At 50.0% G+C, this 24,944-nt stretch overlaps 1 protein-coding gene across 4 annotated transcripts in view; it reads left to right on the top strand.

Annotated features, from left to right (window-relative positions):
* EVA1C (eva-1 homolog C) overlaps nucleotides 1–24,944 on the top strand; it is a 77,668-nt gene that overhangs the window by 43,789 nt on the left and 8,935 nt on the right. For 2 of the 4 annotated variants that reach the window (XM_040484043.1, XM_040484046.1), the window contains exons 4-7: nucleotides 5,488–5,640; nucleotides 16,416–16,559; nucleotides 23,381–23,461; nucleotides 24,837–24,926. In XM_040484043.1, coding sequence (XP_040339977.1) covers nucleotides 5,488–5,640; nucleotides 16,416–16,559; nucleotides 23,381–23,461; nucleotides 24,837–24,926 — 468 coding nt within the window. The remainder of the gene's footprint in view (nucleotides 1–5,487; nucleotides 5,641–16,415; nucleotides 16,560–23,380; nucleotides 23,462–24,836; nucleotides 24,927–24,944) is intronic. The other 2 variants (XM_040484044.1, XM_040484045.1) reach the window with 2 other exon arrangements.

Here is a 24,944-nt window from a genome sequence, read left to right as displayed (position 1 = left end):
ATCCTCATGATCTAAGCCCTTCCCAAAGACCCACCCCCTAGTACCATCAAGTTGGGCATCAGAATTTCAACTCGAATTTAACAGGAACATGATCCTTCAGACCAGAGCACCTTGGGTAATGTAGACATTGGTGACCTGAGGCCCTGCAGGCTGGGAGGCGGTCCCTGTCACCACTGTGAGAGGAAGGCAGAAGAGAGGTCGTTCCTACCCCCTCCAGCCTCTGTTTCTGCAGCCCTCTCACCCCGGCGGCTCTTCTCTGTTTCTGATGCCAGCCCGAGCGTGACACTGACACTGATCCTCAGAAGGCACCCCCACTGCTGCAGCCAGGGGCCCGGGGAGCCAGCCCTCATCGTGAGAGCCGACTGTGGGCATTTCTTCCCAGCTCTGCCTGAGTGCAGTGAAGTCTGCCACAACGGGAGTATTTACACCAGGGAGATGGGCAAATGCTATAAATCAGGGCTTGCCTGTGGATGGTGGAAGAGCTATTTTACCAGCAAACCTCAGTAGAAAGAGCCTTCTTTTCTCAAGCAGGCACCCCGCTTCACCTCCTTAAATCTCATCCTTGCAGAGAATCTTGGTTTCCGTGAGGCTTTGGATTTTGGCAGTTCTGGGTTCATAACCCTGTTTGCTGTGTGGCTACTGCGTGACCTTGGATAGCATAGGGAAACTCCCAGGGTCGGCTCCGTGACCCAACGGTAGAGTGAAGACAGTGCGCCTTCCACACTGTGGCAGAGTGTGTAAAAGTACGGTGTTGTGCACTTGTGCTCAGTAACTGGTAGCTGTTATTCCAGGAGGCAGATTAAGGTCATTCTTGCTGAAGATGTGACTGACCGAAAGGCAGTGATACCCAGATGTTGGGGGGCTGAGGGGAGTCTGCCCTGGGTGCAGGCATGAGCAGGGTATACCGTAGAGAATTTTAAAAACACGGTAAAAGTGAATAAGTATCTGTCTGCATGTCAATATCGCCCCGCATGGCCTTGTAACTAACATCAGTAGTAACACATTCTCATCCTGGCAGATCACACTCTCTGCCCTTCTGTGGAAGGCCACTGCTGATATGCACATGTGTATCTGTGTTATTAAAGAGGACTCACAGAGGGGCACCTGGGTGGCTCAGTCGGTTAAGCGTCCGACTTTAGCTCAGGTCATGATCTCATGGCTCGTGAGTTCAAGCCCTGCGTCGGGCTCTGTACTGACAGCTCACAGCCTGGAGCCTGCTTCAAATTCTGTGTCTCCCTCTCTTTGTGCCCTTCCCCTGCTTGCAGACTCTCTCTCTCTCTCTCAAAAATAAATAAACATTATTTTTTTTTAAAGAGGACAAACAGAGCCCCCTAGTTTGCAGAATCAGGAAGGGGACTTTGTTACTGTTGTCCTGGTTTTCCCACTTCCCCGGGCTCCTGTCACCCTCCCTGTCCAAACCCACTGGGAAGGCTGTGTATGCCTTTTCTAATCTGAGACCACTGAGCAGTCTCACCCAGCTCTAACACAAATTCTCTTTCTCTAAGAAAAGGAGAGATTTTCTTAGTGGCTCCACTGCGTTTAGGGCCCAGAAATGTCACTCTTAGGTGACAGCGAATTAGTACATTCTTAAGGAACCAAGTGACACATCATCACACAGCAGTAACCCCACGTATGTAAGGTGACACTCACAGGCCTCTCCGTTCCGAGAGATGGTTTGCCCATAATCTGAGGACAGGATCACTGGAGGCCTTACATGGAGGTGTTGTTTTACTCTGCGTGAGTTTGGCCAGCATCGAGGCCTCCTTTAATGAATGGGCCTTAATACATCAGAGAGATGGTGGCTAATAAACGCACTTCTTGACAGGCCTTAAAAAGTCCTTTCTAATTTTTAAAAACTCTGAAAAAGAAAGAAAGAAAAAGAGAGAAAGAAAGAAAAAGAGAAAGAAAGGAGAAAGAGAAAGAAAGAAAAAGAAGGAAGAAAGAAAAAAGAAAAGAAAGAAAAGGAAAGAAAGAAAGAAAGAAAGAAAGAAAGAAAGAAAGAAAGAAAGAAAGGAGCCAGTCCTGTTAAAAAGAAAAGCTTCCAGTTTGCTGAGATCAGGCTTGGTTTTCATCCTTTCTGGCGAGCTCTGCCACTGGAAGGCATTCTTGACATTTTTTTCAGCCTTCTCCCCGTTGGAAGGGTGCTTGCTTGAGCTCTTTTTTGGTGCGTCTACCCATATGCCCCCTGTTCTGCATCAAAGGCCATCGTTCATTCCGGGCCTTTGAAGTCAGGCAATATTTCGGTGTTGGTGGGATTTAGCGTTTACTCATAAAAAGCACTGAAAAACTCATACCAGTGCGGATGTGACTCACCAAAATCAAACCCTCGATGTCAGGGTCAGACTCAGTGTTCTTTTTGTTCAGAAAAAGAAAACAAAGCCTCTTGGCTTTAGGTTCAAACTTGTTGTATTAAGATTCCAATGAGTGGGTGAAGGGCATTCTACATACTGCTTGGTCACCCCAGAACTTTCCCTCCTCTGATAGTTCCTTGTGTGTTACTAGGCCGTACGGGGATGTGGTGAGCATCTGTAACCTGGTTTCTGCTTCACGCCTTTCACTCATCTTGAGTGTTCCCCTCAGCACGGATTAAAGAACAGCGTAAGGCCGGGGCGCCTGGGTGGCTCGGTCGATCAATGTCCAACTTCAGCTCAGGTCAGGATCTCATGGTTTGTGGGTTCGAGCCCCACATCGGGCTCTGTGCTGACAGCTCAGAGCCTGGAGCCTGCTTCCGATTCTGTCTCCCTCTCTGCCCCTCCCCGGCTCATGCTCTGTTTGTCTGTCTCTCTCTCTCAAAAATAAATAAACATTAAAAAAAAAAAAAAAAAAAAAAGACCAGTGTCAGGTTTAAGCAGCACCAGAGCTGACGGTATCTTGAGATCCTGAAGCTTTCCTCACTGCTGCTTCTCTGGTGTAGACATTACGCCTTCCCGTAAAGGCTTCAGTGGGGGCTTTCAGATTGGTTTGATTACAATGCAGGATAAGGAAAACATTTTACATTTTGGCCCGGCATAACATACACACAACTGAAAGGATTTTTAAAAATTATAAAACAGTGTTTATCCTTTTTTGCAGTGAGGTGCTTTGATGTTTTCTAAACTCTTTGTTTTTTTTAAAATTGCTGGTCACCATTTGCTAAATTGATTTCATGAATAGAATAGGCCTTAAGTCACTGTTTGGAAAACTTTAACTTGAGATCTATGAGGGATCTGGGCATGGCCTGCACCTCCAATCCAAAAACATAACTGAGTCAGAGAAGTGAAAGTGGGAGCTGGGGGGGATGGTCATGGGGGGGGTGATCATGGGGAGTGGTTATGGGGAATGGTCACAGTGGTAGTGGTCATGGGCGGATGGCCATAGATGGTCTTGGGAGATGGTCATAGGAGGGGTGGTCATGGGGGGTCATCGCGGGGGGCTAGTTTTCCTTCTTCTCGGTATGTTCTTCCTCCCCACCCCAAGCAGCCTTCATTAGCTCCTGTAATTTAGCTCCTCTTGGCTTGTTTGGCTGAAAAATGTTCCTGTTTGCACTGCAGTTGACATTTCAAAGTAAAAACAAATCTAGAACGAGGGTAATAGAATGATTTTTTTCTTTAGGAAACATTGGGGAGGTAGGGAGAAGAGAACCACATGTGCAAATAAATGGGCATAGTCCCCTTTATGTTTTGCTTTGCTTTGCTTTTGCAAAGTTTAAGATAAGTGGCAGGCTAGGAAAAGATATTTATAACACGTAAAAGAGGAAGGTTAGCATCCAGACTATATGAATCACTGCTACAGTGTCTAAAAATCCAAAACACAACATGCCAAGGATATGAAGAGGTGGTTCCCAGAAGGGCTATTTTGAGTATGAACTTGATTGATCCATTTAGGGACATCTGGGTGGCTCAGTCAGTTAAGCATCTAACTCTTGATCTCAGCTTAGGTCTTGATCTCATGACTGATCTCAGCTTAAGTCTTGATCTCAGGATCATTGAGTTCAAGCCCACATTGGGCTGTGCACTGGGCATGAAGCCTACTTAAAAAAAAAATTCACCGATACATTTAAAGATCTTAGAACAGGGCTTAATTCAAGGAAGTGCTCAATAAATTTGGCTATTATTATTTTTGAAATATCTTTATTGAAATATAATTTGCGTAGCATAAATGTCATCTGTTTTAAGTGCAATTCAGTGATTTTCAGTAACTGTACTGAGTCATGTAACCGTCACCATAACCCAGCTCTAGAACATTTCCATCATCTCAAAAAATGTCCTGTGTCCGTGTATTGTCATTTCCCTTTGTCCCCAACCCTCAGCCTCAGGGAACCGCTAACCCACATTCTGTCTCTTCGCTTTGCCTTTTCTGGATATCTCAAAAAAATAGAATCATACACTCTGTGGTTCTTTGTCTCTGGCAGGTTAACTGTTACTGCTTTTAAAAATCAAATCATTATGAAACTCTTTTTTTTTTTTTTATTAATTGAATGCTTTTCCAGTACCTTCTTTTTTTTTTTTAATGTGTATTCATTTTTGAGAGACAGAGATAGACAGAGCATGAGCAGGGGAGGGGCAGAGAGAGAGGGAGACACAGAATCTAAAGCAGGCTCCAGGCTCTGAGCTGTCAGCACAGACCCGGATGCGGGGCTCGAACCCACGGACCGCGAGATCATGACCTGCGCTGAAGTGGGACGCTCAACCGACTGAGCCACCCAGGCACCCCTCCAGTACATTCTTTAAGAAAAAACAATAAACTATATTTTCATCAGCAATGCATTTACAGTGTCAACGCTGTGTGACATTGCAGAGGGAAATTTTACAGTGGCATGCGGATTAAACAAACACACAGACCTTTTCCTAAATTCTTTGGGAATTTGTGACCTGGTGCAGGGAGTCGGAAGGTAGCACACAACCGCGGCCCCAGCCGCAGGTGCTCCTGGACTGAGATCTTCATACTGCCCTGAAGAGGGACTCTTCACATGCCCTGTTTTTTCCCGTATTCTACCCAAGGAAATAACTCGCTTTTGTATCATTTTTCTTTTTAAATATATAAATGGGGGTGTGTGCTAGAACATTAGGAGGTCCGGTGGTGAGGTGTCAGCGGGCTGTCTCCAGAGGTTTAATCCTCAATCAGGCGATCCCTGGTCTTTACCTGTGCAGCTCCAAGCCTGCATTTGAGGAAAGGCTCCCTTCAATTAAGGAATATGTGACCTCAGGTGGAGAGAGAGGGAGAGAAACATCCTTTCCGGCCAGGCCCCCCATCCGCAAACCCAAGCCAGAAAGTCCTGCCTTCCCTGCCTGCCGTCACTACCCCCGCCCCCCAATCTCCTCCTTGTGCACCTGTCATTCCCACTGTCTTCCTGCAGAGGGCGCTGTTTCTCAGGGTCATAGATGCCATGGGCTGGCGGGGCTGTTCCCACTGTCCTTCTCAGCATACAGCCCCTGAGGGCTCGCGTAGGGCTCCCTGAGTCCTTCTGGGGGAAGCTGATGGTGTCGCTGATCTTTGTTTCTGCTTCAGATGAACTAAAAAACAAAACCGTGTGTGAAAACCAAGAGCTGAAGCTGCACTGTCACCCATCGAAATTTCTCAACATCTACTCTGCGAGCTACGGCAGGAGGACCCAGGAGCCAGACATCTGCTTCTCAGAAGCAGAGCGGCTCCCCCCTTTTGGTACGTGTGTGTGGTTTTTTTAAGTTTATTTATTTATTTTGAGGTGGGGAGGGGCAGAGAGAGAGAGAGAGAGAATCCCAAGCAGGCTCACAGCTGCCAGCACAGAGCCCAGTGGAGGGCTCAAACCCATGAACCATGAGATCATGACCTGAGCCCAAACCAAGAGTCTGACGCTTAACCGATGAGCCACCCAGGCGCCCCTGGTATGTGTTACTATGTGGCTATCGTTAGGGTGCTGAGTGGATTAGGGCCCTGACTCCCCAAGGAAGGAAGCCTGGCAGGGGCTGGTCCCTGGATTAGAGGGAAAGTCGAGGGCAGGGAGGAACCGCCCACGTGGTCCCACCTCCTTCTGACCCACATTCCCAAATCTGTCCGTTGTGTAGTTGCTTCACACCGAGTAGGTACTGAGCGCCAACTGTATGCAGGGCCCCGTTCTAGGTGTGGGGGAGTCATCGGTGACCAACACAGGGTTCACGTGGCACTGACCTTCCAGCAGTGGACCAAGAGGTAATGAGACAACGAACGATGTGTGTTGTATTTCAGGTGCACACAAGTGCGGAGGGGAAGGGCACATTTGGCGGGCGGGGGGTGGGGGTGGACAGGGAAGGCTGGGGTGTACCACACAGAGGCATGGTCTCACAGGGTCGTGCTGAGCAGAGACTTGAAGGAAGAGAGGGAGTGAACCTGGGGAGCCGTCAGAGTCACCTGAGGTTATGATTAGTCCATGCTCTCCAGAACTAACGGGACATATAGACCTGTATCTGGAAGGAGAGATTGATTTTAAGGAATCGGCTCGCACAGTGGTGGAATATGGTCAGTCTGACACCTGCAGGACAGGTCGGCAGTCTGGGAACTCAGATAAGAGTTGGTGTTCAATCTTGAGTCTGAATTTTGCAGGACGGCAGGCTGGAAACGGGCAGATTTTCTATGCTGCAGCCCGGAGGAAAAGCAGGCCTTCAACTGATTGGTTGAGGCCCACCCACATGAGGAAGAGTGATCTGCTTTACACAAAATCTACTAAGTTCAATGTCAGCCCTATCTTAAAAGTGTCTTCACAGCAGTCTACCCCGGTGTTTGACCAAACAGCAGGGCACCATGGCCTAGTCAAGTTGAGACACAGAATTAACCCTCACGCATGCCAGTCTGTGGTGGGGAAGCGGCCTGACCTTTACCCACCGTGTTACCAGAGAGAACGGGCCCTACTGGGAGTTGCACTTTATTCATCAAAAGTAAAATGAGCTCTGAAATGTATTAAATCGCTACGATTTATTCGTGGATCACATGTGAAATGAAACGTTAATTTTAAAAAGAAATTCATACCAAACCAATTATCTTGGATCTGAAAAGAGCGTGACGTGACTCCAGTGCGCAGGCAAGTTCTCGGGCAAAACGAGAAGGGAGAGCAAAGAAGCCGTTCAGGAGGGACACGGGCCACCAAAGCCCCCCAGCCCGGTGTTCTGGGAAGGAAGGCCCTTCTGTTGAGGATGGCAGAGGGTCTTTTGAAGGGGCAGAGCTGGCATCTAGCTGCTCTTGACCAGGTCTAGGGGAGGGGACTCCCGTTTAACAGGCTTGGCTGCCAAGTGGGGCAGAGAGGTCTTTGTGAGGGTGGCTTCCCCTCGTATGTCACTGCACGCCCCTCAGCCCACCCCACACCCCAGTGAGCGACCTGTGAGTTCCTGACACTCCAGTGTCCCTCTCGTATAACACCCGCATGCGTTCAGAACGTCTCCAGCCCCTCTGCCCTGGCCCCCGCTACTGTGTCAGGTCTGGGCGCTGGTCATTGTGCCATCTCCCTACTCCCAGCCTCCTTTTCTGCCCAGATGGCCAGAGGCATCCTTCCCAAAGGCCAGTCTGATGGCTGTTCTTCTGAACATCCTGAAATGATCCGGTCTCCTTGGCTGGATACGGGAGCCTTGGTGATCTGACCTACTTCTGCACCAAAGGGACCCTCATCCTTCTTCATCAAGTAATCAGCCAAAGAAAATGTTAGCAGACATCATGGCTAAAAGACAGGTTTCCATAGAGACGTCGAGGCATCCTCAGGTCAACCAGCTGTCCTAATGCCATGAATAACCCTTGTTGATACAGGAAAGGTCCGTGAATGCACGACCGGGCCCCTCGCTTAGCGGTTCAGTTTGAGAAGGTTTGAGCCCTGGCAAAGTCACACGTGCAAAAGCCACGGGCTCATCCTTCCCCTGTGCCCTCCCACCCCTCACGGGCAAGGGCTTCTGTCCCTTGCCCGTTGACTACACGTGAGGTTGAAGATCAGACTGTTCGCCGCATTCGTGAACCACTGCCAAGCCCCGGAGACCGTCTGAGCCTGTGCTCTGCGGTGGGAAGAGGCTCCCAGGGGACACAAAAGGCCCTATGAGGGCTCACATGGAAACCTGGACTATTCCCTCCCGTCAGGTCAGCGCTAAAGGGCAGACCCTGGCTGCCCGTGCCGATGTGTTTTCTCCCTTTAGCTGAACGCTGAGAAGCTGTTCACTTCTTGGCCCAGGAAAGCCACACGGGAGGATTATAAACTGCACTTGGCATGATCCCCCCTCCACCAGACCATCCATTTATCCTCTTGTGTAAACGCCTTGATATCACCCACTTTTTTTTTTTTAAGTTTATTTATTTATTTTGAGAGGGAGGAGGGAGAGCGCGCCCAAGTGGAGGAGGGGCGGAGAGAGAAAATCCCAAGCAGGCTCCGCACCGTCAGCACAGAGCCTGACTCGGGGCTCAAACTCACGAACTGTGAGATCATGACCTGAGCCGAAGTCAGACGCTTAACCAACCGAGCCGCCCAGGCCCGCCCGATATCACCCACTTTCGAAAGCACACCTTTTGACACCCTGCCTCCCACTGACTCCGTCCGCACGTCCTCGGCTCTCCTGCGCTGAGGGTCTCTCATCCGGCCACTTTGCTCCCTGCTTCTGGGCATCTCTCGCCTGGACCATCCGGACCACCTCCTGACTGGTGTCTCGGCCCCCTCTCCTCCCTGATTCCCTCCCTTCCCTTGGCCCTTTCTTCACTTAGCAGCCGGAGAGATATCATTAAAATAAATCAGATCACCATACCCTCCCACCCCTTAAAGCCCAGCGCTTTGTCCACTGTAATTAGAATAAATCCATTCTCCCAGCTGTGGGGAGAATGGATGAATGAACGAATGAACTGTGGGCCATTCGGCACACTCATTCATAGGCTGGGGCCTGTGCACAAGCTCTTCCTTTGGCCTGGAACGTTCTCACCCCACATCTTTGTGTAGCTGGCCCCGTCTCATCCTTCAGGGATCAAGTCAAATGTCCTTCTGAGACAGGTCTCCTGGGGCTCCCCACCAGCATGGCCTCTTGTCTGCGCGGTCCCGTGTTTGTCTTCATAATGTGGGAACCATCGCATACAGGTCTATGGCCTGTTTCCCTGGGGAAGGGAAGCACCATAGAGATGGTGTCTGTCTGCTTCCTGCAGGATTCCCAGCAGCTAGAGCAGTGCCTGGCACCGAGCAGGTGCCCAGGTGACTCTTGGCATGCATGAATGAATGCGAGCCTGTCCTAAGTGAGGCGCCCACCCAGAGCTCCCGCAGGTTCATGGTTGCCGGCCCAGAAGGCAGGTCTAGTGTCGTCACGGCTTCCAAACCCTCATGAGTTGCTGGAAATACGGCCCTTTTTTTTTTTTTTTTTTTTTTTTGTAATGTGAAATGTTCCAACTTTTCAAACAGTGATTGAGCCAAAGAAAACATGCCTACAGGCCACATCCGGTCCACAGGCTGCCAGCGGGATCTGTGTTCTAAGTTCCCAGTTAGTACTTGGAGCTCAGCAACATGGCTTTGAAGAAGGGGAAAGGGCCGTTTCTTCTCAACCCCGGGGCCTGGCGTGAGCTCTGCAGGATGACAGGTCTAGGCCCGGGTGGTCAGGCCTGCCTGCGGCCTCTGGAAGGTGATGTGAGCACCTTTCCTCTTGTGGAACCCCGTAAGCTCCGGCCTCAGGGCCTCCCCGGGAGCATGCGTGGTGGAGGCCAGCCGGACCTCAGTGACGTCAGGAAACGCAGCTGATGTGGCACTTAAATACCGAGGGAGGGCATTTCCAGGTCCTTCTGGAAGATGATTGCTACGATCATTGTTACTTTCTTGCACCAGTGCCATAAGTTACATTTAACAGAAATAAGAAAATGGTTCGGGGGCGCCTGGGTGGCTCCGTGGGTTGAGCGGCCCGACTGTTGATTTTGGCTCAGGTCTTGAGCTCACAGCTGTGAGATCGAGCCCTACGTGGGGCTCCACACTAGGTGTGTGGAACCTGCTTAAGATTCTCTCTCTCCCTTGGTCCCTTTCCCCAGCTCACACACTCCCTCTCTCTCCCTCTCCCTCCCTCTCTCTGAGAGAGGGAGGGAGAGGGAGAGAGAAATAAGAAAACAGTTCAGCCACAGATGTTACCCATCAAATGAGCAGCTTTTTCCTTTGCAGGGTCTCTTCCAAGTCCTGGTGTGGGAGCACAGAACAGTTTTTACGTATTGGCGATTCTAGAACAGACGCATTTGATTCTGCTCTGAAATTTCACTTCACATCATGGGTGTTCTTCCGTGCGGCCACCAAAATCCTAACAATGCCAGTCCTTTCCTCATATCTTCTAAAAGGGATACAGATCATTGATTAACCATTCCCTAGGGGCTGGCTTATTTTACTGCTTCTGATTTTCGAATATTGTGAGTGATGTATAACAACCTTGGGCTTGTAGCTTTCTCTTTCCTCTGGATTGTTTCCTTGGGATGAATTCCCAGAAGTTTTATACTAAAAGGGGGCGTGGGTATGTTGACAATGCTTTATATGTATCACCAGAACTCTTTTCCAAAACCTTTTTATATCAATTTAAACGCCTAAACAGCAATGTGTAACTCCGGGCTACTTTATGACTCTGGCAGAGGTGTGTGTGATAGTTCTTCGTGGTTCCAATTTAATGGCTATAAAATGGTCCTTTGGGTCTGCCTTTCTTTGAATATTAATGACTTTGAAAGTTTCCCATGTTTTTGTGATTCTTGTATTTGCACTTTGCCCACTGTCACTCTCGCCTTTATTCTTTTCTTTCTTTTTTTCTTTTTGGTGGTGGGACCCTTCATTTTTTTTCATAAACTTTTACGTAACGGAGTAGAGATGTGGATCATTTACCTGCTTTTCTGCTGTCCCACCCCACGGTATTATTTTTTTCTGGACTCGAGTTTGGGTTTGTTATGCGCAGCTGGTTGCTTTTTCGATTCTGTGAACGTTACACGTCAGATAGGTTCAGAAGGAAGGGGCTTCATGGCGGCGGGGAGGAGGACACCCCTGGTGGAAGTCAGGGCGTCTGCACATGACCTCTGACCCCATGTCGTGACGCCATCACGCTCCCATGAGCATCCTCAGGGGATGCTCTAGTGGGACCTGAGCTCGTACTGGACGTTCCCAAGGACATAAAGATGCTCACGCCTGGGCTCAGCAAAGGCTCTGAGCCCATGCCTGGAAGAAGTCAAACAAAGCCTCCGTTCTGTGTTCAGTGCCCTAAGCTGGTCCCATTTGGAATGTATCAGGCAGGCGAGGCCATAGAGAGTCATTGGTCACACACCACACCCTGGCCTTGAACAGGTCTCCCCAGCCTTTTCTCCACAGTGACAGAAAATTCTATTTGTATGGCATAGTAGGGTGAAGGGAGGCGTACCCAATGCCAAAATTAATGGCTGGGGGGGCAGCCCGGGGTCCCAAGGGAAATATCCAGCACACCTGTGCCCATTCACTTCTGAAGTTGGGAAATTCTACTCTGAGATGCACTTGGCCTCAGGGTGCAGAGGTTACAGATGCTGGAAGGCTCTTCAAGGCCTTAGACCTTCATCAACACTTTCCTCGATGTCTTCCCAATTTATGCCCAAAGTCCAGTTCCAAAGCCACGCCCACATTTTTAGGAATTTCTTATTACCCCAGCAACCCCCTTTTAAGTATCAAAACATGTGTTAGTTTTCTGTTTCAATGTAGCAGAATACCCCCCAAATTTAATGGCTTGAAATAAAAACAAACATTTATTTTTGTTAAAGTTTCTGTGGGGCAGGAATTCTGGGGTAGTTAGGTTGAGTGGCTGTTGCTTCGGGTCTCCTGGGTTCTGGTGAGGTGGCAGATGGGTGGCCGGCTGGGGCTGCGGTCACCTGAAGGCTGGGCTTCCAACGTGGATCGCTTGTATGGTGGGCGGGTTGGTGCGGTTGTGGGTGGGAGGCCTTTATTCTCCTCCCGTGGGTCTCTTGAGTGTCCTGTGATGTGTCAGGTGGCTCCTCCCAGAGCAAGTGATACAGAGAAACAAATGGAAGCCACACGCTGTCACCTCCGCCGTACCATATGGGCCCCACAAACCACCTCTGATTCATTGTGAGAGGAGAGAACACAAAGGGGTGTGAGTCCCAGGAGGTGAAGATGACTGGAGGCCATCGTGAAGGCTGTCGTGGGCTGAATTGTGTGCCCCTAAAATTCATATGCTGGAGTCCTAACCCTCAGTACCTCAGAATGCAACCAGATTTGAAGAGAGGGTCTTTTTTGTTTTGTTTTTTTTTTACTTTTATTTATTTATTTTTGAGAGAGAGAGAGACAGAGGGAGGCAAAGAGAGGGAGAGACACAATCCCCAAACAGGCTCCGCATTGTCAGCGCAGAACCTGACAAGGGGCTCCCAGGAACCATGAGACAATGACTGGGTCCAAAATCAAGAATCAGAAGCTTAACCGACCGAGTCACCCCGAAGAGAGGGTTTTTAAAGAAATGTTGAAGTTAAATTAAGGTCATGTGGGTGCTAACCCAATATAACTTGTGTCCTTATAAGATGAGGAAGTTAGGACACAGACACACACCGAGGAAGACCGTGTGTGTGGACAAAAGGAGAAGACGGCCATCTGCAAGCCAACGAGAGAGGCCTTGGAAGGAATCGACCCTGCCGCCATCTTGGACTCCCAGCCTCCAGAACTGAGAGGAGATAGATTTCTGTTGTGCAAGCTCCCAGCTGTGGTACTTGTAATAGCAGCCCTAACAAAGTAATACTTTGAAATGAAAGTAAACTGTGAAATAAAAGGGAAGACACAGAAGGCTGGTGACTAACTAAGCCAGCTGTGAGACCGTCTTCCAAAAGTAAGATCCCGCTGCATACTGGTTCAACCAAGGCTAATCTGGTGTCTTATCTTGAGGGTGTTGACCCTTGGAAGTCACTTCTGAAAGGTCTTCGGGCAAGTCCGATCAGGACCTGTAGGTCTTACTGAGGAGAAGGGAAGGGAAGGTGTGAAAGTGTTTGACCACTGCCGGCCCCAAGTGAACACCAGTGAAACTGCATCTCATCACAGAAGGGAGTGAGCCTTCCCACAGACCTGGGCATGAACTTCAGAAAGTTCCCTTGGCTGGGCGTCCACTGTGACATGTCATTTCCTGCTGCAGTTACATTTTCTGGGTGGGCTCCAGGGATCCTGCTGCTTTCTTAATAAGAGAACGAGAAAAACCACCCAGTGGGCCTCAGAGGCTGGGCTAAGGCCATCCCAAGGCCAAGTGTGGGTGGGCCTCGAACTTTCCAGCCAAAGATTAAGGTGCCAGGGGCCCCCACTGCCAAGACAGAGTCACTTGAGAGCGGCCTAATTATCAAAATAAACACACGTTGTGAGGATTAATTGCCTTCAGTTTCAGTGCTAAACAATCGCGAGAAAAAAATTGAATTAAATGGTTGAATATCGTGTTATCAGATGCATTGGGGGTGGAGGATGGTCTGCCAGGAAGAGAGGGCGCAAACAAAATCAGCCTGAGAGGGAGATAATCACTGGAAAAAAAAAAAATCCCGTGAACAGTTCAGAGCTCAGTGTCAACAAGGATATGGTCAGACCTGAGTCAGACCTGAATTACCTTGGGCCGCTTCCTGAAAACACACTGTGGGTTTCACTCCGACCAAGATAAATTCTTTTAGTCCCAGGGTAATTTAAGGGTGCGGACACCTGCCTCTGTAAATCACGCTTGTCACAAGTCCTAAGAAAATATAAGGTTTCTAGGGTCCTCGTTCCATTCTGGTGAGAGCGTGGATGGGTAGAACTTTTCTGGATGACAGTTCGGCGGTGAGTATCAAAAGCCTTAATATTTTGAATAACCTTTGACAAAACAATCTACTTCCAAGAATTCCCATGGCAAGCGTCGTGCTCGTGTGCAAATATTTAGTTCAATGGATGTTCCACACAGGACTGCTGCTTTTTTTTTTTTAAGTTTATGTATTTTGAGGAGGGAGGAGGGGCAGAGAGAGGGAGAGAGAGAACCTCTCAGCGTGACCCTCCACGCTGTCAGTGCGGAGCCCAACTCAGAGCTCCGTCCCACACCACGAGGTCACGACCTGAGCAGAAATCAAGAGTCAGACGCTCAGGCGACTGAGCCACCCAGGCGCCCCACACGCAACTGCTTCTAAGGTTCCACGCCAGAACCATCGGAATGATGATTGTATTGAGTATTGAACGTAGAGCCGGCGCATCCGTAAGGTGGAAAACCGTGCAATTCTTCGCAGTGATGTTCGTGTTAAAATTTTCACAGACACATTAACAAATGAGGAGGAAGGAGCACGCGGAGTAATAGGTATATGCCACCATTGAGGGGGAAGGACAGTCACACATAGAAGAGACCAGAAGGAGGCTCCTTAAAGGTTACTAGTTCTTTTCCTCGATGGTTGGATTCGCTGGGAATTTCTGGTTTCCTAGTTTGGGCTTCTCTGGGCTCTTCTAGTTTTCGACTACAAACAGGCATTTCCTTTGTGACAGAAAAAACAACAACAGTTACATCAGACTTCTAGGAATTTCGTAATTCAGACAGCTAGCGACTTCCTCCCAAAGCAGAGACCGTACATCCCATCCTCAGACCTCTTGACTGCAAATCCTGCAGGGTTTGGGGACAGCAGATGGGACCTCTTGAGAGTAAATCCATGGAGTCTGAGGGTGTGAAATATGCCAATGTAAAAGATGGCGATGTATGGTCCAGGAACGATCTACGCCCCCACGGGCCGTGCTCAGGAGTTTCCACGGATCCGTGTCTTGTTCAGTCTTTGGGATTGTCAGGATTGTCAGTCTTCTCAATTTTTAGAGTTTGTTGTAATGTTAGCTGTTGTTATAAGTGGACCGAACTTTGTAAGGTCTCCAAAATTCTCGCCTCTGTTCTCTCCTCTTCAAGCTCTTAATTCCTCCCAGTGTGTTATTAAAATCGCTTCCGAACCGGTCTCCCCGAGCTTGGTTCTCTTTCTCTCCCGGGGGCTCCCGTACACTGTCGCTAAAGGACAATAGCATCAGGCCGTCCACTTCTTTAGGCTCCATGTTGCTTGGAGAGTAACGTCTGTCTCTGGCCAGGCGTTCGAAGGCAACCTTTGTCCCTCTCCAGTTTCCTTTTCTTGATCATTCTGTATGGCCTCCCTGCCCGCGTCCACTGTTCCAGCTCCCAATGAGCCCTCTAGCCTCCCCGAGTGACGCTAGCCCACTTGCCTTGGCGTTTATGCCTTTCTTTCTTACTTGCCTCTGCCTAATTCATGCTCTTTCTCCCTTGACCAAGCCCCTCTACTCCGCACAGCCTGTCATGACCACACTCTGGTTCACACTGATCTCTCCCATCTCTGACCCCGGCACCTCTTGTCCTGGTCACTCACTGCTGACGCTCACTCTCTGTTTTCCATTGTTAAGACATCAGGTCTCATGGGGTGGGCGGGGGGGGTGGGTGGGTTGTCTCTCCAGCTGCAGCCCAACCTGTGAGTGAAAAGTAGATGTCTTCTGACTTGTCTTCCTGATGGCACATAGCGTCGCTGCACCTCATCCTGTGTGCATGTTAAATTAATATTTACTGATTGCGATGGCGTTGTGCCAGGTGCTGAGAAACATGGCCTCGCGTTTATTAGTACGTTTCGTTCATTCATCAGCGTGTTGGAATTCAAGGACGAGCAAGACAGGAAGAGTCCCTGTCCTTGTGGAGCTTATGTTCACATAGGGGAGATGGATTCTCAAACTAGACAAATAAAATATATATTTTGGGGTTACACATTTCATTTTTATTTTTTTTAAATATAATTCATCGTCAAGTTGACTAACATGCAGCGTATACAGTGTGCTCTTGGTTTCGGGGGTAGATTCCTGTAGTTCGTCGCTTACATACAACACCCGATGCTCATCCCAACAAGTGCCCTCCTCCGTGCCCATCCCCCATTTTCCCCATCCCCCAACCCCCCCATCAATCCTCGGCTTGGTCTCTGTATTTAAGAGTCTCTCACGGGTTTGCCCCCCTCTCTGGTTGCAACTATGTTTCCCCCTTCCCTTCCCCCGTGGTCTTCTGTTAAGTTTCTCATAGGCAAATAAAATGTTTTAAGGAGTGGCAAAGGGCGTAAGAGAAATAAGGACCTTCGTTCAACTTTCTACATATTTTGCCTGTTCTGTATGCAGGGCCCGTTACATAATTTGCGGGGCTTGACGCAAAAAGGAGGATATGTGACCCCTTGTTCAAAAACCACGTAAGAATTTCAAGGTGGTGACTGCAGGGCGTTACAGTAAGCACCGGACCCTTCTAGCACATGTCAGGAGGCCAGCTCTGCCTATAAGGTACTTAGCCCGTACGATTAATAGGTACTTAGCCTGTACGATTATAGGGTAAAGCATTGATGACACGGAAAATAATCAGAGAGTCCATCTCCGTGAGATTTGAAAGTCAGCTCCGTGTATTTCCTTACAGAAAATAACAAGAGCCACGTGGTGGCCAGATACGGAATGTACCATAACGTTCCCGTTGTTCCCTGCCTTTCAGACTGTCTGTCTTACTCAGCTTTGCAAGTGTTATCCAGGAGGTGCTACGGGAAGCAGAGATGCAAAATCATCGCCAACAATCACCATTTCGGGAGCCCGTGTCTGCCGGGAGTGCAAAAATACCTCTCCGTCACCTATGCCTGTGGTAAGAACGCACCCTCAACAAACTTCTCCACGGAAGACCCTGCCCCTTTGGGAGGAGGTGATCATGGGAACGAAAGGCATTTTCCAGCAGCACGCCAAACTGAGGCTACGCCTGGAAGTGTGTTATCTTCCCCAATATTCAAGAGTCTCTTTTTCTATCCTTTATTCTTGTAAATGCTGTTCATGTTAGAAGAGCCGTCCAAGTTCTTGGGTCAGAATTTGTTTTAAGAGTATTTTCAGGGTGAGCCTGGGTGGTTCAGTTGGTTAAGCGTCGGGCTTCGGCTCAGGTCACGATCTCGCGGTTCGTGAGTTCGAGCCCCGCATCGGGCTCTGTGCTGACAGCTCGGAGCCTGGAGCCTGCTTTGGATCCTGTGTCTCCTTCTCACTCCCTGCCCCTCCCCCGTTCATGCTCGCTCTCTCTCTCTCTCTCTCTCTCTCTCTCAAAGAAATAAACGTTAAAAAAAAACAATTTTAAAAGCCTTTTCAGCAATCAGATTGGCTGCAAACGGGGAGAATAGGAAAAGAACAAGTGAATGGGGTAAACCTGATGTCGTTGAGAATAGTGATTTTAATCTGAGTGCTTAGGAGGCTCTAAAATGTATGGATACGTCATGCAGGCTCCCGGAAGTATTGTTTGGGTCCTGGTTAACCTCCTCGTCTCGGTGTTCGGCTCTAACTCTCTCTGCTGCCATTCTATCCGCGAACCCACAGCGGTGAGTCAACAGAGCAAATCCTCACCCTAAAGCCATTAAAAATGTTACAAGGCAGCATGTCTCGGTTTTCCGGTGTCTTCGAGCAAGAAAATGAAATGCTTGGTTCATTAGATTCCAACTTTGTAAAGCTACCTCAAAGTGAACCGGCACTAATTAACTCCCTGCGGGTGTGGCAGGTTTCTGGTTTGTAATCCTGACGTGTGGACTGTTCATCCCAAAATGATTCATAGGAGCAAAGGGAGAGCACAGAGTCCCGCATCTGAGGAGCCCCGTCCCTGTGCTCGTGGCAACCCCTTCTCCTGCTAGCCAGTCCTCCCTTTTTCTCTTTGTAGCATATTCAGGGGTGACTCACAGATCACCCAGGTCACCCGTTAAGGCACGCGAAGCAGTTGGTTTTGGTCTAGGCACGGAATCGCGCAACCCTTAGCACAATTAACTTAAGAACCTTCTCGTGGTCCCCGAAGGAAACCCTGCACCTTTAGCCGCGACCTCTAATACACCCCCACCGCCCCGCCCCAGACAACCACCCATCTACTTTCTGTCTTTATGGACTTGCCTCTTCGATGGCCCGTATAAATGGAATCACGCAATGTGTGGTTCTTCCTTTGTGTCGGCTCCTTTGCGTAGCGTGTCGCCAAGGTTCATCCATGTTGTAGCACGTGAAAGTACGCCCTTCTTTTTTGTGGCCTCGTGCTATTCTGATGCATCCCCTGCCTCTTGTATCCTGAGCTCAAAACGTTGGCCTCTGCCGCGCCAAAGCCGTCACGGGTCCAACGAAGTGGCTGCATCAGCGCATTCCCGAAATAATAGCACCCATGCTTGCGCTGCGGAAAGCGTGGTTTTACTTCCCCCCTCAAGCTTTACTCCTGCTCCCATGCTGTAGCGTTGAACCCCCTCTGGCTGGGGTTCCCCAAGAAGCCACACAGATCACTCTGAGGTTCTAGTAACGTCGGACCTCTGCAGCTGAGTGTTGCGGGACGTTAGCCTGCTGATGTGGGGGATCTCCCGGTGTGCCTTCGAGAAGGAGGTGAGCGCAGGTTCTCGGGCTGGGGCTCTTAGCTGAGAGAAGGTGGGCTTTCAGGGCCTGGACATCATGCTTCAGCTCGAGCTTCTTGTCCCTCGTTCGTTCATTCAGCGCATCGTGGGCACGTTCCCTGGGTCAAGGTGGTTTTGGTGCCAGGATTCTGTAGTTTAAAAAAAAAAAAGGCACAGTCCTTGTGCTGGGGATTATCGGTTGAGGGAGAGAGATGGGCACTTAACTAAGCAAACAAGCAGGTGAATCTGCCAGGCTCATGCGAAGCACCAAGTAGGAGGGAGGCAAGGAGCTACAGAGGTCAAGGTGGCATCAGGCAGCTCCAGGGAACGGGCTGGGGGCAGGCGACCAGCTAGAACAGGAGCCACTTGGGCTGAGCAGGCCTGGTGGCCATGGCAAAAATAAAAAATCAGGTGGATTGGAGAAGGGTTTGGAAAGTGCGAAGGCACGACAGACGCTGAGGACTCCTGCCTGGTGGAAGGATTGGTGCCCGGAGAAGGCAGAGGGATGGGGTGTGGCCTTACACGGGCGTCAATGTCACAACGGGACAGAAGGCTCAGGGAGCGGAGGGGGGGCTTGCTGTTCTGTCGCACGGCCTCGGTCTTCTCTGAGTATAAGGTCATCAGCTGTGAGGACAGGGGAGGGAAGACGGTTTGAAAAGATGGGGGAAGGTATAAAGTGAGGCTCGTGTCAGACTTCTTGGGGGAGGACACTGGTCTGCCCGGGGGCGTGGTTCCTTCCAGTGGGACCAGTTGCTTGAGACCAGATGTGAGACCAGGCTCACTGGTCAAAGACAAAGGAGGGAGACAGTTGGGGTGATCCCAAGTGAGTGATCACAGTGGTGGGGAGTGGGATCCCAGCTGCAGACAGGAGGGGGCTTCAGGAAGAAGGGAAGGTAGGGTCAGTGGAGGGTCTGGACGAGGTTGAGAGCTACAGAGGGAGCCACTTGAGGGACGGAGGCTGAGGTCAGAGATGGGGTTTGCAGCTTGGTGTTAGATCTGGGGCAGTGGAGGTAATGGGATGTTGACCGTGTCCTTCCCGTCTCCCTAGGACATGCCCCCTTGTCCGCCAGTGCGGTCCCAGGACGTATTCCAAAGGGAAGGGGTGCCTCGCTGGGAGGCAAGCTAATGCCCATCCCCCACCAAGCAGACACTTCCTAAGACACCTTCTCATCACCTTCTAACTGGCTGGCATTTAAAAAATATCCCCCTCTCCACCCTCGGCCAGATGGCTCTTCTCGGTGCAACCAGAATCATTAAAAAATGATTTGCAATGTCTGAATATTTTATAGGTCACCGAATGGGAATGAAAGGTTTTCCATTTTTAAAAAAATTTCTCCCAATGGATGTGGACGTGGATACAAAGACCGAGGATTGTCAATCATTGATTTCTAATTGAATCTTAGTTAGGACCCTTCGGGTGTGAGTGAAGGAATGAACGTGAGTGGGTTTAAGCCAAAAAGAGGGTTGAGGCAGGTGGGCATCATGTGGCTAGAAGCCCATCTTCAGAAGACAGGGCTGGGAAGCAAGGCCTCAGGAGGGGCTGAAGCTCCAAGGTCATGGCAAACATCTCTGGCATCTCTCTTCTCTGCTTCTCATGGCACTTCTTCCTTATTCTTTCTCTCTCTCTCTTTCTCTCTCTCTCTCTCTCTCTCTCTTGCACACACACAGCCTGCCTGTGAGCTGAGCTGGATCGTATATGGCCACCGCCACCGCCTGAATCGTTTTCATGTCCCATTTCTAGCAATATGGAGTAATTCCAATTTTCTTTTTTTTTTTTTTTCAAGTTTATTTATTTATTTTGAGGGAGAGAGAGAGACACACAGGCGGGGCAGAGAGAGAGGGAGAGATAGAATCTCAAGGAGGCTCCACACCATCAGCACAGAGCCGGATGCGGGGCTCAGACTCACGAGCCATGAGATCGTGACCTGAGCTGAAACCAAGAGTTGGTGACCTGAGCCACCCAGGTGCCCCCCAAATTTCTAACAGAAAGATATGTAATTGGCTGGGCTGGGGTCAGGTAGCCCCCCTCCTTTGATCAGCCCTGACCAGAGGCCATGTGATGTGATTATAAACATGGCTGCCTGGAGAGAGGGGCCCAGCCAAACTCCACCCAAGTCAAGATGCTCCTGGGGCGCCTGGGTGGCTCAGTTGGTTGAGTGTCTGACTTCAGCTTGGGTCATGATCTCACAGTTCATGAGTTCAAGCCCCGCATCAGGCTCTGTGCCTGGAGCCTGCTTCGGATTCTGTGTCTCCTTCTGTCTCTGCCCCTCGCCCACTCGCACTCTTTCAAAAATAAACATTAAAAAAAAAAAAAAAAAAAAGATGCTCTTACATAAGAGGATCAGAGAAGACCCACCAATACCCTGCTTCTAACTGCAGCGTCTGATCCAGATTTGGGATTCTACCCAGCAGTCTTGCTGTGCCCACACAGGGGACAGGGCACCCCACCCTGTGGGGGGGGGTGCTTTAGGGACAAATACTGAATATCAAGCTGAGGGCCCTCATTTCTATAGAAACACATGCCACTCATCACTGCTGTGACTCAGGCAGGGGGACGAGGTGCCTCACCCACAGCGACCACGATTGCACTTCATGGTTGGGGGTTGGGTAGGGAAATTGCGGTGAGCAGTTATTGTCTCTGCTCTGGGAGCTGAGGGTGCCCGGATTTGAGGACAGGAGGGATGGTGGTACCAGGATTTGGGGGCGAGGGAAACAGGGGCCAGGATTTGGGGACAAGAGGGATACTGGTACCAGTATTTGGGGGCAAGAAGAATGAGTGCTAGGATTTAAGGGCAGCAGGAAGGGGGGTTACCAGGATTGGGGAACAGGAAGGATTCAGTGCAAGGATTTGTAGGTGCTCATGTAGTCTAGGCTCCTACCTAGAAGGAGAAGTTAAGCAGAGATACCATTTTTTCTCCAACACGAAGAATCCTTTCGCACCCTAAGTTCAACCTGGAGAGACTTCTTTCCTTCTTTTTTTGGGGGGGAGGGCGGGGGAGAGACTTCTTTCTTAAGGTCTGCACGGACCGAAGCTTGACACAGAAGATTTATTCAGGGGGAAAAAGAACTCAAGGTGGTTGCCCTGCTCAAATTTAGCGAATCGTCTTCTCTGGTTTCACCCAGACAGACTCACAGGGACTATGGGAATCACCTTGCCGTCTTTATAATCCTTTATCCAGTTGCCAAAGGCTGAGCGTGCCACGGACAGCACAGCATCACGGAAGGATCGAGGGCATGTGTGCCCAAGACCAGGAGCGGAGGCGCTACCTCTCCCCAGGCGAACGGTGCATCTCTGAGCCTCAGTTGTCCCATCTGCGGGCAAGAGGATGAGACGCGTCTTCACTCCGTGAAGACTGCCCGAGATGCACCGTTGGATCGCTGAGCCCGGGGTCCAGCGCGTATCAGGAGCTCCACGAATAACAGTTTGCTCATGGTCTCACAAATGCATCTAAAATGGAGAGAGTCAGGCTTGCGGGGTGGTAGTAAATCGCATCCCAGCTCCTGTTGTTATTTTCAGGTTCCTAACCCACTCGCGGGGCCGTCGTCATGTAGTAAGTGGGCAAGTTTCCTGACATGAGCCTGTATCACGCACAGCAGTTTAATGTCTGGAGGGCCGGGTTATTCTGCAAAGCTCCTCTGGACTGTCCTTCCTCCCTGAGCTCTTCGTCTGTCTCCAACTGCAAAGCCTCTGGCATTTGCAGTGAGCCCAGCCCTGCTCAGGCCGTATCTTGAGAACAAGGTGAGAGACAGATGTGAAAGAAGTGTCATTCCTGGCAGGGAGGACTTAATCCTGCCAGGGAATCAGGGGCGTCCTTCTCAGGCTGCAGAGGCTATTGCGTCAGAAAGCATTTTGTGGCCACACAGTTTGGTTCTCTGGGGCGCTGCCCTGGTCCCTGGGTCAGCGGTATGGCTGTGGTCAGCTGAAGGGCATTCCTGGGGGGCTCTGACAGCCTCCGCCGCCTCCTGTCATCGTCACCTAGATGTGACCGTCCCTGCCGATGGGCGCGAAGGCACCAGGGTCTCCTGTGCACGGAAAATCCACAATTTAGGAATGTTCTCTGGTTGTTGGTCCTGGGACATCCCTAAAAGAATTTAGTTAAGCACTTTGAGAAAGGAAATGAGCTTTTCTTGCTACTGAAGATGTCTTCCCAGCTCTTTTTTAAAACTCAGTGCAGTTGAACTTGGACGGTTTACGTTGGCTCACTCCCGTTTCCTGTTGCCACTTCTCCCAGATACCAGCTGGGCTAACGAACAAACAAAAATAAGCAATTTTCTGCAGGAAAAATATTTGGTTTCCTCTCCCTTCTCCTAGCTGGCTGTGGTGCACTTCGCCTTCAGAAGTCTTGTTCTGCCCTCTGCTTTCGCTCACGCTACAGTCCTGTCTGCTTTGCCCCAGGGCATCTTGAGATCCGATGGTTTATTCTTAGGGTCAGTTCTGCAGAATCGTTAATCCACTTCCAAAACAGTCTGTTTTGCTGCCCCCTCTCATTTGTCTATTGTCCTTATAGTACTTAGAGGATCATTCTAGCATGCGGTCTTAGAATTCTCTTTCAGGCTTATTAAGGAAGCGAGTGAGGACTGAGAGCCGTGGATGAAAAGCAGAGGAGGAGCTGGGAGAGCTCTGTGGTGGATTCCGGGCTGATTACAGTCATCTTGTTTCACTGAATCTCCGAGAAGTTCGCGTTCAGAGTTAACAGCGTTAGTTACTGAGGTGTCATTTACATACCTTAAGATTCACCCGTTTTAAGTAAAAACAGTTCAGGGCGTTCTAGGAAATTGACAGAAATGCACAACCAGCACCGAACTGCAGTTTTTTTAAAACTTTTTAAAAAAATGTTTCGTTTATTTTTGAGAGAGACTGAGAGAGAGAGAGACAGAGCACGAGCAGGGGAGGGGCAGAGAGAGAGGGAGACGCAGAATCGGAAGCGGGCTCCGGCTCTGAGCCGTCAGCACAGAGCCCGACGCGGGGCTCGAACTCACAAACCGCGAGATCACGACCTGAGCTGAAGTCGGACGCTTAACCGACTGACGACCCAAGCATCCCTGAATTAAGATATTTCTTTTTGGTTTTTAGTTCCCAAGAACATACTCACAGCGATCGATCCGGCCGTTGCTAATCTGAAACCTTCTTTGAAGCAGAAAGACGGTGAATATGGTAATTTTTCTGGGTTACTACCAGCATTTTTCTTTAAGTGAAGGTAAACAGCCCCATGTGACTGCAGTCGGGTGACACTGGTTGGACAGGGGGATGTCAGGAGGTCATTGGAGTTACCAGCTCTGGTGATGGCAGTGCTGTGGTGATCGGTCGCAAACGGTGGCTGGCGTTTTGTTTTGTTTTTCAAATTATAAGTGGGATAAAACCTCTTTCCATTCCCTGCTTATTTCCCAAACAAAGTACCACCTGGCAAAAGAGATCTGCTCGGAACCAAATTCGGGGTTCCTGGATGAGGGGCCTCCTGGAAAGAGGACCCATCGGGAGTGTAGGTGGGCCAGACCGAGGCTGGGCCTGAGGACTTCCAGAAGCCCCCCCCCCCTCCTCCCTCCGGTTTTCACTGGGCTCTTGTAAATAGGAGGGTGGGGGTGAACATTTTAGTTTTCTTATCCGATCGAGAATGCAATTCAGCCCCTTGGGACTCCTGATGGGAACCACAAAGTTTCTGTAGAGCATCGAAGATGTTGCACGTTGTGTGTTGAAAGTTTCATATTACTCTTATTACATTTATGAGGTCTTCTGTCCCTAAATCGAAAAGTGAAGTATGCTTGACGCGGAAAACGGGAAAGCACCAAGGACTAGAACTCGCCCCTACTCTCAAAGCTTAGAGAGAACTAATGTTAACTTAAGTTCTGTGTTCGAGTCCCACCCCCGTGCCAGCTCTCCGCCGGGCTTTGCATCTCCCAGCCCCACTGCTGCTTCTGACACGGTTCCTACCCTGAGCCCCTGAATATCCCGATCCCCCCCGCCCCCCGCCCCGGGGGGGGGGGGGGGGCCCTGTCTGTCATCCCCAGGGGTCCCCAGATCTCTCAGGCTGCGCATCGCGAGCTCGCTGAGCTCTATCACAGAAGTGTAACCAGGCATTGGCAATCAGACCTGCCCTGCATTTGCTATCATTTCCAAAAAAGTGGCCCCGCACAATCTCCCTCCATAATCTCCCTCCCTTCTTCTCTGTGCAGACAGCAGCTCTGTGGTTAGGTACGTATGCCGTGCGTAAGCCTCCCAGAGGCATGACGAATGCCATTGCCCGTAGGACGGGAAAATCCTCTCGTTCCCTGCCGCGGTGGGGTGGATGAGTGGCATCTAACGTTGGAACCCACCCATTTTAGGGTTTCTAAATCCCTCTTGTGGCTTAATATTTTCAGAGACTATTTACTCAGTGCTCTTGCTGGCTTGTAGTCTTTTGTAATTCAGTCAGAGGCCCATTTATTGGATTTCTGTGACTTTTTATTCATTATGGCAGTCCTGGGTTGGGAGCAGAAGGCATCCCGTGAACGGCCGTGACTCATCGCCCTCGCATTTCTTTTTTACGAAACAGGTATAAACTTTGACCCAGGCGAAACGAGGGTTCTGAGGAAAGACGGAGTTATTGTTAGCAACTCTCTGGCTGCCTTTGCCTACATCAGAGGTAGGTCAATGAATCGAA

This window comes from Herpailurus yagouaroundi, unplaced genomic scaffold, assembly GCF_014898765.1.
Source record: "Herpailurus yagouaroundi ecotype Mexico unplaced genomic scaffold, PumYag 162, whole genome shotgun sequence".
In the NCBI taxonomy this organism is placed as follows: domain Eukaryota; kingdom Metazoa; phylum Chordata; class Mammalia; order Carnivora; family Felidae; genus Herpailurus; species Herpailurus yagouaroundi.
The sequence above is the reverse complement of the archived record's forward strand: the minus strand, read 5'-3'. Positions and strand labels throughout refer to the sequence as shown.